Below are 14,127 nucleotides of genomic sequence, written 5' to 3'. Positions count from 1 at the left end.
GATGTGTGTCTTCTCAAATATATGATGGTGGGAAACGAGTTAGATTTTTGATGAACATCATCATCCAGCAGTGAGCTTTCAATAGTCTGGGAACAAACTGTACATCCCTGACCGATGGAAGCGTGCGAGGAAATGATGACTTTCTTGGAGAAGTAATGGACAAACATCCCTTAGTGTTGTTGTACATGGGGGGAAAAAATATTATTATTATTATATATTTCTGTGCATATTGTTCCTTGTAGAAGTAAATAAAGTAAAAAGTCATTTTTCATTTTGTGAGTAAAAATGTATATTTCTTGTGACAGCAAAGGATCCTATACATTGAGCGGTAACAATCTTCTTTCTGTCAAACCCTTTGTTTACTTTTAATTAAAAACAGTATTGATGGTAAGAATTATGTGTACACATAATGTATTAATGAATTTATTCAACCATATAGAGGTTAAGCAGACACTTAATTTAGTACATAATGCAGTAAAACAATGGTTAAAAATAATAATGAAATCCTGTCTATATAAACACAATAAGATTCACTTTTGATAGACACTGAGGTATTCATTTTGGTTTATTGCGATTGCAGTGTGCAACGATTCTCATACTGAGAATAATGTTGCAGTGCAATAATACATTTTCTAATTTAACAACATCATTGTTTGTTTGTTTGTTTTCTTAGGGGAAGGTTTTTTTTTTTAATTAACATAACATGCATTAATATGTACATTGGTTCCAAGAAGAAGAAAAACATAAATTCCAAAAAGTTATTTCCTGAATTCTGTTACTTAATCAACATTTTACTAATCTTTTTATACATCACCTGAAATCCCCTTATGTACAGCAACTTATAAACTTATAAAATATCAGAATATATCAACATGTATTGCAAGCGCATGTATTATTTTACACTGTTCTCTATGTACACTTTATATTAAAATGGTTTTGATAGTTCAGGAGTTTGGCAGTGTAGCTTTTATTAGTCAAGTAGTCAAGCTGAGTGCTAATATTTGTAGCTACTTGTATATTCAAGTGCTAAATTAAAATAATATACAATACACAGACATTGTTACCATGGTCCTTTGGTGCAATCATTTTAAAAATATTGCCGTTAAGGTTGCAGCACATTGCATTTTGGCTACTCGACTATTTTAGCTTCAGCTCTTTGTTCCTCCACTATGATTGAGACCAAAGTCATGATGTAATATAGTCTGGAAAACAATGGTGGTCTCACAAAATATTAACACTTTAGGCCCAATATGGACATTTTCACTTAGGGATGTAATCACTTTTGTTGCCGATGGTTTAGACATTTATGCATGTATGTTGATTGTGTATGTAACTATATCTAACAGTATGTACATATACCAGTGTAATTTTACTGTTCCTTCAAAAGAACTCAACACACTTCCATTCATGTCTAAACCGCTGGCAACAAAAGTGAGTACACCCCCAAGTGAAAATGTCACCAATGTGCCCGAAGTGTCAATATTTTGTGCAACCACCATTATTTTCCTCAGCTACTGGGCATGGCTCTATTTTCATTTTGAGACCAAAGGCATAATGTGATATAAGACACTGATCCCCTGTCAGGGGTCAGTCTGTGTGGAAGGTGAAGGACTGTCTGAAGGACAAATGGGCTGGGGAAAGTGTTTGTACATCTCAGGGGCTGGACCTTGAGGAGGTGATGGGATGGGGGTGTCTGGAGAGGCTGCAGAAATAGATGAAATTATGGATTAACAATGGCGTTTTTTATATGGATGCTCTTATATTTCTTCTGCTTCAGTATCATTTCTTATGTGTGTATTTTCTATACCTATCTGTTGAGTGTGTGTAATGGGCATGGTACTGATGAGAAGAGTGTGTCCAGTCACAGGGTCCTGGGTTAGCTGGGTGTGTGCTGGATGGTGAAGGTGTGTGTTCTCTGATGTCAAGCCTGGACAGAAAACAGAGACCCGAATAACTGTACAAGTTGAAGGTTACGAAATAGCATTTTCACCCTTTACCACAAGGATTGGCAACTAACAGCCCACGACCACTTTGAGTGGCCCCTTGATTAATTAATAATTATAATAATATAATAATAAATTAATTATAACAACCCCCCCCTCCCCACAAAGAAAAAAAAATATGTAAAAGGTGCTGATGAAGTTTTAACATACTTTTTTTTCACGAGAAATGTGGGAAAGTGAGTTAAAAAAAATAACATCCAGATAATAATGGGAAAAAGCAAAAGTCTAAATCAATCAAATCAATCAAAAATAGTAAAATAATAATAATAATAATAATAATAATAATAATAAAAAGAAAGAAAAATTATTTGCAAATATGTCAATCCGTGGTTGTCGACTGCAGTTTTAAAACGTAATATCATCAATCACCACTAGACATGGTGCTTACCCTAGGTCAGAAGTGGGCATCGAAGGCCGGAGTCCTGCAAGTTTTGCATGTTTCCCTTCTCCAACACAGCTGATATATGATCAGCTCATCAGCATGCTCTGCATAAGCCTGATAACGATCCTGTTGATTGGAATCAGCTTGTGTTGGAAGTGAGAAACCTCCAAAACCTGTAGGATGCCGGCCCTCGAGGACCGATATTGCCTACCTCTGCCCTAGGTCTTATATTGCCTTATACAGACGCTCGCTCCCCTACTTACGAACATTCGAGTTACGAACAACGGTACATACGAACATGTCTGTGCGCATGCGCGCATGTCAAAAAATGTTCGGAAAGAGATGCTGTAAGTTAGATTTTTTATTGCGCACCTTTTTCCGAGTACTGTAGTGCTTCTTTCCGCCGCTAATACCGACGCTTGGCGCTGTGAGAGCTCACCCAGCATTGGAGGCTCAGCAACGTGTCGAGGAGGAGGAAGAAGAAGAAACGCCTGTCGCTCATAGATAAAGCCATCGCACTCTTCGAGCAGCAAGACCCAAATATTGAACGTTGCACAAAGGTTGCAAATCAATTGAATGATGCCATACAGTGCTACCGCATCATTTATGATGAAAAAAGAAGAAAACTGTGCAATCGTAGATAGATCGCTTCTTTCGGCCAGTTTCTAGTAAATCCTCCAAGGAAGATACTCATCAACCCTCATCTTCTTCTCCGCGACCCTCAACTTCTTCCTACATTGAAGTTACGGAGGAGGAAGTAACTTTTGAAGCCCATTCCAGCGACGACGAAGAACCTCTCATGATATAAAATCCTCCTCTTCCTCCTCCTCCTCCTCCATCAAATCCTTAAGCATCGAGTACATCTTCCAAAAGTAAGTTAAACTTCATTTTATTTATCTTATTACGTACATGTACATACTGTGTGTGTCTCTCGCTCTCTCTCTCTAACATACGTAGTACAGTACTGTACGTATTCTCTTTAAACATAAATTATAATACAAAATATAGCACTGAAGCAACTTACGAACAAATTCACCTTACGAACGATCGCTGGGAACGTAACTCGTTCGTAAGTTGGGGAGCGTCTGTACTACATAATTTTTTGTGAAAAATGTACAAAATGAGTTATTGCTTGAATAGTAATTTTTATGCGAGAGCCTTTGAACTGGGGAAAAGAATATAGTACGTCATTATTTTGTTCCATCACTTTGTTGTTGGGTTGGGAAAGTGGATCTTTTGTACATACATTAAAAAAAATATATGATAAATGAAGTATATTAAGAGCACATATTTTGCACGTATTTTGGCCATATTAAAATAGCATTTTTGTAACACAACTAGTTAGGAAGTGCATGGTCTTATGTGACCCCGCGCCCATTAGCCCTGATGAAATATTGTGGCCCCCTCCAGTATTTAAGTTGCTCATCTCTGCTTTACCACATTCCAAAACTTTCCTAATTATACATTTTACTTTTCTGCATTGTTCGAATCTCTCCAAGCATCTACCATTAGGAGAGCCACTATTATATTGTTAGTGTTTACGTCGACACACATCCTCACCTCCCAGCAGCATTTCATGCAGCAAGTTGTCTATCTTGGCGAGCCCACAAAGCTTAATGAACTGCAGTTGTTCAATCATTTGCCAGGTGATGCTCTGCAGGGTGGGCAGAAGGAGTAACAGCTCCCCAAAACGCCCCCGCGAGTCATATTGGCGGTCATTAATGTAGTCTTCTAGACTCATCTGAACCTGCAACCCACAATGCAGACACTCTTTTAGCATAAAAAAAACTATATTGTGAATAAACAACAATTTAAGTTTTATGTTTATTAAGGAAACTCCTGTTTGTGGTAATTGTAATCTAAAACATGATCAAAACTGCACGGTTGCACTTACCTGCAGACGTGTGGCTTTGATTTTCAAAGGCTCCCGCAAAGACTTTGCATCTGCAGATTTGGGGGGGGGGACAAGATATAATGAATATCGTAGGTGATATTGTAGAGAAAAACAATATATATATTGTTTGTCTCTGTGTGCCTTGGCTGGCAACCAGTTCAGGGTGTACCCCGCCTACTGCCCGAAGCCAGCTGGGATAGGCCCCAGCGCCCCCGCGACCCTTATATATATATATATATATATATATATATATATATATATATATATATATATATATATGTGTGTGTTATATATATGTGTGTGTGTGTATTATCCTGCTCTTAAACCAACACAGAATAGTCTCACTGGCCATAACATTAGGTACACACAGTGCAAACCACAGTAATAAACATGCACCATGATAAAAAATGATAGTATCCACAGGCTCAGACCTGGGGGGTGGATTGAAACCTGGCCACCCCATTGGTCACCCCTATTGTGTGTGTTTTTGTCACGTTCTTGTCCAGAATTACGTTTCTTTGAGAAGTGCAACATTTCTCAAGTGCCGCAAGAAACCAAGAAAGCATTTCACCTATGCCCACATACACGTAGGGCGCAATTTTAGATTTGCGGAGTATGAAACCCAAAGCAATTTTAATGAGTCAATGATTACAAGTAAGCCCATTTTTAGTATCATTTGAGACTAAATGTAGCTGTTGATATTCAAAATGCATAGCATTTACGAAGAAAAGCTAGCAAACATGTTAGCAAAACCTCTGTGTGCTATGCTAACTTGGTGAAAACAATTAAAATATTCTTGCATATATGCATACGCACCTCATTGAGTGTGTTTGCCATGGATGTAATAGATTTTCACTCATTTTACAGATGCCTATTTTTACTCAATAAGTGCTATGTGACACACCTGGTCTCACCCAGACCACCCGATTGAATAAAAATCTAATCAGAGAAAAATGAACGATAGTAAATGTGGTGGCAAGCCAGTAAGTTACCAGGGTCAAAGAAGACGATGGCCTTGAGTGCAGCGTATTCATTTTCATCAATTTGGATATCCTGAAAAGGCTGGACCAACTCATCCAGAATTCTGTTTGCAACCCGGCAGAGCTCAGATTCTAGACTGTTCCTGTGTATCACACAGCCATTGCCTGCACACAGACACATACAATCATTTGTGGTGTTAGGAAGAAGCGGAGCCGCTAAGGTATGACCTAGGGACCCTTGTTAGGCTTTTTTAACAAATGCAGGTAAGGTCATGGTGAAGGTGGGAGAATGTTTGTGCACTTCAAAGTAGGATGGTGACAAATCAGCTAACAGTATGACGCAGCCACACGTCCCAGCAATGAGTTGTACCATTTACACTTTTGAAGTCACAAAGAGAGAGAGCCCTTTTAGTAAATCATTCCTCAGCTAACACAACATTGAATCAGTCATCACATTTGAGTGTCGAATCACGGGAATGCACCACATATAGAGCCAGATGACATTCTCGCAGCCACTTACCTAAAAGCAGGAAGTCCTTGAATGGTATTGACCTTTTGGCCACTCCCAGCAAGAGGTGCTCACCTGCATGAGCCCTGAGCAAGCTCACCTGCAGACAAACACAAAACACTTGAAACACAAACAATGAAACAATGCACGCCTTTGCTTCCTACATTAATAACACTTGGAAAATATCCAGGATGAAGTCGAGCATTCAGTCTCTGTATGATAATAACTCTTTAGTTAATCATTACTTCCAATACAGTATTTCTTTACAGTACTTGGTTGATGAGGGTCTTACAAATAAAGCGTTTGGTTGAGATACAGCAACCTGCTCCAACAAGACTTTGGTGGAAATTAGTTTGAAAAGAAAAAAAAGCATATTTAAGTTATATGACAGGGGTCACAAACTCCGGTCCTGCATGTTTTAGATGTTTCCCTACTCCAAACTACCTGATTCAAATGATCAGCTCATCTGCAAGCTCTGCAGAAGACTGATCCTGATCCATGTTTTAGATGTTTCTTTCCTCCAACACTCCTGATTCAAATGATCAGGATCAGTCTTCTGCAGAGCTTGCAGATGAGCTGATCATTTGAATCAGGTATTTTGGAGTAGGGAAACATTTAAAACATGCAGGAAAGGACCGGAGATGGTGACCCCTGATCATACCGGCTTTCCCAAACATGTTTAGAAATTAGAATCTTGGTTTCACCCCACTAACTGAACTTACTAGAATATGTCATATTTTGCCATAACATTGACATACATTATATTTAAAATGGGGGTGACAGGCAATGAATTTTTTTTAATTGTAATTAATTGCATGACTTCAATAGTTAACTCATGATAAAACACAAATTTTATATCCGTTCTAAATGTACAATAAAATGTACAATAAAATGTTTTCATACACTTGTTAACATAGAAGTGGATAAAATGTTAAACTAATAGAAATATGGCTGCATCTTTTAGTCATTGATATGGAGATTTCATAACCATTCATAAAATTGAGCTAAAATTAAAAAGATGTACTGTACTGTAAAAAAACAAAAACAAGTGTGACATTGATTTGTGTTGGTCATTTTTCTGTCACTACATGGCATCATTGCGTTTGTAAGACAATGGTGACCGCTCCGTGCATTTTTATTTTCATATCAAAATCGAATCTTTAACATGAAGTAACTGGGGAAATTCTGCACATTTTTAAAATTGTAAAATGCAACTTGACCCCAGTCTCCACAAAAATATGCATTATTATTAAATGTATTACTACTAAATTTTGATGTGGATGTGTCTGCTGTGTTGCGACTGGAATTCCCCCAGTACAGGCTTACAGGCAAGTAAGGGGCGGTCGTTAAGCTTGTAAGAAAGTATTGTGAAATGGTAAATGGACTGCTTCTTATTTAACACTTTAACTACCACCACATGGTGCCCAAAGTGCTTTAAAATGCCTCACATTCACACACCAGTTGTCAGCTTCTGCCATACAGGGAGCTGCCAGGTCCACTAGGAGCAAATCCGGCTTCAGTGTCTTGCTCAAGGACACTTCAACATGGTAACCAGGAGTAAGGATCAAACCCACAACCTCACAGATGGCAGATGACCACTCGCACTTGCCGCCTCATGTGCTTAAGTTAAGCTTGGCTCCCAACTAAATTCTTATGAAAATACAATACCAGCACAGCAACTGATACATGAATGTATCAACTGTTTTATACAAAGGTAATAGACCCCAAAATGTCTTCTTACCTGGTCATCAAGTGGTAGTTCTCCAAAGGATGGAATGTATTTGGCCCATTCCACCAAAACCAGTAGTTGTTGTCTCATCGAATCACACACATCCCCAACAGTGGCAGATTTCTGCTCTCTTATGTTTGCTATTCCAACTGGAGTGCTAATCTGGATAGGAACAGGAACAGAAGATTGAGTGGGTCATCACTATCACACTACGCATACAGACCTTATTTATTGCTTATCTTGAGAAATTCATAAGAGGGATGGATGACCACCTGTTGGGATAGTGATTCAGCTTGTGCTAAAACTGTGATGGTTGGAAGATCCTGAGGGTCAGGAATACTTCTCCGAGAGCTGATCCGATCTCTCTCATTTTGCACGGCTAAAAAAGAACGCAGTTTAAGAAATTAATATATCTTAGATGAGAGCAGACAGCACGTTGGGCAGTTAATATTTAGGAGAATAGTCATAGAGGCTGGCATCAGCAAGAGGAGTCAAACGTTAACCAGTTGCAATCTAGAACAACAGCTTTGAATAGCACATGATTAGGGGTCATAAAACACTGCGCCAAGGTTATTCTCCTCATAAACACACACACGTAATCACCCTTTTTAAAGCTATGACAATGTCAACCATTTTGAAGCAGATTTTGGAATTGAGCCCATACACACACACACACACACACACACACACACACACGCACACACACACACACGCACACACACACACACACACACACACACACATAGTTAATGTATTGTAAAAACTTATTTATTTATTCTATTATCTGCAATTTAGTACAACTATAATTTAGGACATGTATCTATCATAGGAAGCTTTCTACAATGGTTGCACCAAATGGTTGGCCGCACCACAAAGTTATAAGGCTAACAATTAGCCATCTGAGCAAAACAAGCTAGCTAGCCACACAGGTAAAATTACAATAAACATATATTTGTTGGGCAAAATTAATATGACGTTTTTTTGCCCACATACCTGTTAATTTATTTTTTACATAATTGTGAGACAGTACAAACATGATAGCTGCTCCAATGTGTTTGTCACTCTCTTGTGGATGATACAAACTCCTATCTTTAAATGTACTGTATTTCAAAATAAAAGTCGAAAATCTGTTATTTCCTATTGGTCGCACCACATAATAATTTATAAAATGGGCATCAACTGTATGTGAGTACCGGTAGTTTTATTATGGTTACTTGTCCGGTGCCATGGAAATTTCCTGTAAAGTTACCTTCTTTTTTCATGCCAGCTCGGAAACATTTGTTGAGTCTGCAGAAACGACACTGGTTCCTCTTATCTTTGTCGACGATGCACTGCCTGCTGAACCTATGTGTGACCAAAAACAGTTCTGTTATAGCTTTCCAAGAAAAAACTGAGTCACATTATCTAGTGTACCTAGTGCAAGTTAACAATGTACGCTACAATAACACATAATTAATATTTTTTTAAGATACATTGATCCTTCAGTATTTACCTCCATAAAGAGGCTATTGATCAGGTATTTCAAACAGGATCAGGCCCGCAACGGGGTTTAATCTGGACCACAAGATGATTTTGTTAAGTTTTTTTTTTTTTTGTAATGCCGGACCAATTAATTAGCACGCGGCCACAATAAAAAAAAATATGAATTTGCAATTTCACAAGCAGTCCTCAGATGAGCAATGCAACTTGTACACGGAATTGTCCTGGATGTCATTATTTTACACACAACTTAAATGTTACGGTTTATTTAAAAACACTTTTTTAGACCGACATAAACGTGTTAAATACGACACAAATTAAATAACTGGTAACACAAATACACATGACAAGGATTAATGTAATAATTTCATTAACTGCGCCACACAATGCATTCTGGGAACAATATATATGCAAAACAGGTAGATTTAACACATCCGGAAATATAGGCAAAATGTTGCCGTGCTCCATTTTCATTTGTGTTATTTTTTTGGAACAATATGATTACAGTTGAGCTCCGTAATTTAGGGCTGGCCCACAAATAGCGAAAATCTGCGTATAATTAATGGCAATTGTTTTTAAGTTATATACCATTATTTTACCGATCACTTGGTAATATATTTTCCTCAATGCGGCCCCTGAGTTAATATGATTTTGACACCCCTGCTATGGATGTTGGATTTGTGCATCATACATATCACTTTTTCAAATTTGTGTACCTGCAAGTGTAGATGTGGCTCTTGCGTATGGAGCGCCTAAAGAAACCTTTGCAGCCGTCACAGCTGGATGCGCCGTAGTGTTTCCCTGTGGCTTTGTCTCCGCAGATGGCACAGTTACTGTTGGTCCCATCCGGACAAGGTAGGCTTGAATCTGTCTGCATGCTCTCTGAGACAGACAAAACAAAGGGAAATATACAAAAATGCAGTACAGAGAGGTAGACGGGAAAATGCACTACAGTACGGTAATGTAGTTCCCAAGAGAACATAATGTTTAATACTGTTTGCTTCTTGGTTAAGTTTTTATTAATTGAAAATTAGTCATTAAATTAATGGATTATTGTCATATGAATTTCTTTTGAAGGAAAGTATTACTAGTTTGAAAGTTTTCCTAAGTACAGGTGCAAAAGGGCTACAGTATGTTTGTATATTGCATACACCTAATAGTACTGATATAAACTCAACCAAGAAATAGCAAGCATTGGATTCAATCAGTGGCCCTAATAAACATTCCGGTTTATATCCATATTTCCACAGTCATCTCCGCATTGTTATTACCCTTATCATTTTGATTATTATGATAAGCACTGCCGCTTTTGTCACCACAAACAAAACCATAATCATTATCACTGTTTGGCTGTTTGCCACCTTGAAAAAGTCTTCCAAATACAAATGAACATCACGTGAGGATTGAAAGATGTAATTTTTGCCACTATTTTATCATCACGTACGCTGGAATGACATCAGGAAAATAGTCACGAGTCAATAAAACCTTTTTATGACTCGTACCTGCAATTTCTACCTAACTGTTCTCAGCTTTATTAAAATTCTGATTGTATACTTTTATTAGTCTTTGCTGTCCTCTGATTTTGTCATTTTGCGCGCAATCAAAGAAATAAACATAATTCACAACAATCAATGGAAAACAGGGGGCATGCACAACATAAAATGTAATCAGTTTTCCAATCACCAACAGTTAAAAAGCCATTAATTTGCTTATGTACCCTTCCACCTCCAGTTTTCATACAGAAGGCAACAATTATACCATAGTGGTTAATCTGTAGTCTTCTGTTGTCTATTTATATTTTTAATGGACTTGTGATAATATCAGTTAATTTTTTCATTTCACAGCATCATACCCAACATTTGTCTACTGTATGATTATCTGATTTATAAATTAATGATTTCAAGCTTGTACATGGCAGCTATAATCTACAAAGTAATATTGTGAGCTAGTGGAGTATGTCCAAAGGGGGTCACACACAAAAAAAGCTACTGTATATAAGTCCAAACTACAAGTGTTGCCTTTCAATGTAGGCCAGATCATCAACCAGCACATATTCCAAGAAAATAAAGAAATCAATAAATAAATAAAAAATGGTGTTTGCTTTGCAAAGAGGTGAGAGTTCTGGCCAAATTGTTACAAAGTGCAGCTTCAAGTAAAAATAATAATAATGTACAATGATATGATCTCTGTGTCTTATTGTGTTTGCAGAAAATTAATAAAGCAGCAAAATCCACCTGTTTTGATCCATTTCAGGGGGCGGCCATTTTGCCACTTGCTGTCGACTAAAAATTACGTCACAGTAACCTAAGAGCTCAGGTAACAACCAATAATGGCTCACCTGTGGTCTAAATTTTTACAAGCTGAGCTTTTAGGCACTGTGATGTCAGTTTCAGTCAACAGCACGTGGCAGTACAAGGCAAAATGGATTGATGGACCTGAGATGGATTAAAATTAATAAATAAATTTAAAAAGAGGTGGATTTTCACTAGTATGCTGTTGATTGTTATAGTGTGTTATTTACCAAACAATAACCATAAACACTTGTTCTTAGTCTGTCACTGTGATTGATGATTATCATAACAAAAACACTTGATTTTTATTTATTTATTTTAATTGAACAAAATACACTCTTTGGATTATCGCCAATCATTGTGACCAGTTATTTAACAGTAAAGATAACATGTTTAAGAAAAAATAAAAAGATTTTGCCAATGTATTGACTGTTTATTACCGATTATTTTCAGACTTAACTTTTGTTCTTCAGTGAGAGATTCTAAGGCAAGGATATCGGATTCATTTAGTAGAATTTTCTGTTCTATCCAACTAACAAGCACATCTTATTAGCCATGAAAGGAGGCAACTTGCATTAGATACTAGAATTTTGCACATTCAAAGTGCATTTGTCATTTACTGTACATTTGAGCCTTGAGTCTTCCAACTCCATTCTCAGCTGTAGTTATATTGCATATACTGAAAAGATGCACATCTTTGCTTCCTATACAGAACATTTACCCTGCTTGTAAACCATGTAGTTGAATTTCAATGTGTGTTTCAGTGTCTGTACAGACTTACCTCCTCCTCCTCCTCCTCCTCCTCCTCCATAAAGTACATCAGCATTGTCAAAGCCCAGTGTGCTATATGAAGGATCCAGACAGTCACAGTAGTTGGCAACTTCCATATCTAATAGAGATTTACTCTGAGCAACAGTTGGATACTTCATTCCTGTTATCCTCACACTTCGTTCCTTCTTTCCGTCCTTATTCTTTTTCCTTGTACTTGCTTGTGTCCACTTTATCTAACATTTTGCAGAGATGACATGGAAGATCCCTTAAATAAAAGATCTATAATCTCATGTGATTGGTCCGTAAACAAGGTGAGGAGGAGGAGCTGTGACAAAGACTTCTCACCTTATTGTACAATACTTATCTCTCCTCTCCCCTTATCACAAGGATGGAAAGATTACGGTGTAAGAAATTTCACCTTTTTTCCCAATGTTTTTAAGACTATGACATGTTTTTCCTTTCATTTTGGTAGATATACCTCAACTTTTTTTTGTCATAAAAGGTGCAAAGGCATGAGGATGTGCACAGATTTATGAATGTGGGATGTTGGGTGTGCGTGTCCTCCCGAGGTCTAATCTAATCAATAGTGGAGTAATAGCAGCACCACCTCAGCAGATATTATCTATAAAGGCACTCTTTGAAAGAGCCAAACACTGATAAGTCCATTAAAGCCTTCCACAAACACACTCTCGGTTCATAAAACTTTAACTCAGAAATTCACAGATTAACCTCAACACATTCCATTTAAAAGTTTCCTCTATATATATTATAACTTTTTTTTTTGTGCAAAGAAAGACTTTGAATACGAAATAAACCTAAATAAAATAAACGGGTCTGTCTCGGACCATCAAAATGTCTAAATGTGTATGTATACTTACAATACATTAGTTAGATTACTACTGCCGTTTCATAAGAAGGCATTACGTATCCGTATTTACATTTGAAATAGGCAAATTGAGGAATTTGTTATAGTGTACAATGGTGAAGGATGTCGACATTTTCCACATGCAAACGCAGCACACCTCAATGGAAGTCACCCAAAATTAGAAGTCACCCTGTTTTGTTATCAATTTCTCATGTCACTGAGTTCTCTCGGCCTGCAATCCACATTACTTTGGTACCTCAGCTGTTGAGCCAGGAGCACTTCAATTTGCCACCATAAACCAGTTTAAATGAGCAGCCAATTTATATCGGGGTTTGTGCTAAACCTCATTGTGTGTCTCAAAGGTCACTATTTTGGGGTATTGTCTTGAAGACAGTTGTAAAAGATAAGAGAACGTATCTGAAATGAAGTGAGAGAGGATGATACACCTACAGGCAACACTAGTTAGATCTAGAGTGGTGTCAAAAATATTACCTTTATTTTAAGTATGCTGATTTTAGTTTTCAAACAGAATTGAGTACATATTTATGATACTATGGGGTACCTACCAGTATTTCATATACGGTACTTTATATGTCAAGTGTGGTTGCTTGATTACAATAAGGTAATGTAAAACAGAGAGAGAGAGAGAGAGAGAGAGAGAGAGAGGTGTGATAGATTACATTTTAACCAGGCAGTGGGCTCAGTCGTCCTGACTCATCACATTTGTGGAGAGTGAAAATGCGATCTTAACTATTACACCGAACAAACAAAGCCATTGACAAAAAGTATTTACAGGAATTAGGATGTGGCCATAATACATACAGCAGTCAGTTTAACAAAGCAAAATTAAAGTAGATTTGATTCCATTTTAAGTTACTCCTATCATGTGCTCGTGAGTCTTTTTCTGCAACAATCAATTAATCAATTAATCAATTAATAATAACTAATAAGACACAAATGCAACAAGTTGGCTACATTGTAGCATCATTCATGTAAAAGCAACAAGGAAATTCTGAGAAACTTCGTTCCTGCTTGGAAACCATACACTTTCATGCAGCCATAAAACCCGTGGGCAACCACTGTGTGTGCGTGTGTGTGTGTGTGTGTGTGTGTGTGTGTGTGTGTGTGTGTGTGTGTGTGTGTGTGTGTGCGCGTGTGTGTTTGCCTTTGTGTATTATGAGGACATTTCACCTGAATACATGCCGTGCTGCAAGGACATTTTGAA

The 14,127-nt window shown here is 37.5% G+C and overlaps 1 protein-coding gene across 2 annotated transcripts; it reads right to left on the bottom strand.

Moving 5' to 3' along the window:
- Positions 1–466: 466 nt before the first annotated feature.
- On the bottom strand, positions 467–12,195 carry hnf4g (hepatocyte nuclear factor 4, gamma). 2 transcript variants are annotated; one of them, XM_077554454.1, is made up of 11 exons: positions 12,048–12,195; positions 9,692–9,857; positions 8,746–8,840; positions 7,766–7,875; positions 7,509–7,658; positions 5,780–5,867; positions 5,272–5,424; positions 4,280–4,329; positions 3,946–4,132; positions 1,808–1,927; positions 467–1,702 (listed from the first exon to the last, which is right to left on the bottom strand). In XM_077554454.1, exons 1-11 carry the CDS (start codon positions 12,193–12,195, stop codon positions 1,581–1,583), a joined length of 1,389 nt encoding a protein of 462 aa, XP_077410580.1. In that variant the 3' UTR covers positions 467–1,580. The 2 variants fall into 2 exon arrangements, with proteins under 2 accessions (XP_077410580.1, XP_077410579.1); XM_077554453.1 differs by having other exon boundaries at positions 7,769–7,875.
- Positions 12,196–14,127: the final 1,932 nt, after the last annotated feature.

The sequence above is a fragment of the Vanacampus margaritifer genome, chromosome 20, assembly GCF_051991255.1.
Source record: "Vanacampus margaritifer isolate UIUO_Vmar chromosome 20, RoL_Vmar_1.0, whole genome shotgun sequence".
NCBI lineage: Eukaryota > Metazoa > Chordata > Actinopteri > Syngnathiformes > Syngnathidae > Vanacampus > Vanacampus margaritifer.
Note: the sequence above shows the minus strand (reverse complement) of the source record. Positions and strands in the feature narration are given on the sequence as shown.

Excerpts from the sequence above, each read along its gene's own strand:
- hnf4g (XM_077554454.1), bottom strand. The coding sequence starts at position 12,195 with ATGAAGTATCCAACTGTTGCTCAGAGTAAATCTCTATTAGATATGGAA. Across the intron at positions 9,858-12,047 it reads AGGAGGAGGAGGAGGAGGAG|AGAGCATGCAGACAGATTCA; the intron begins GTAAGTCTGTAC and ends TGTCTGTCTCAG. Across the intron at positions 7,876-8,745 it reads AGCTGGCATGAAAAAAGAAG|CCGTGCAAAATGAGAGAGAT; the intron begins GTAACTTTACAG and ends GTTCTTTTTTAG.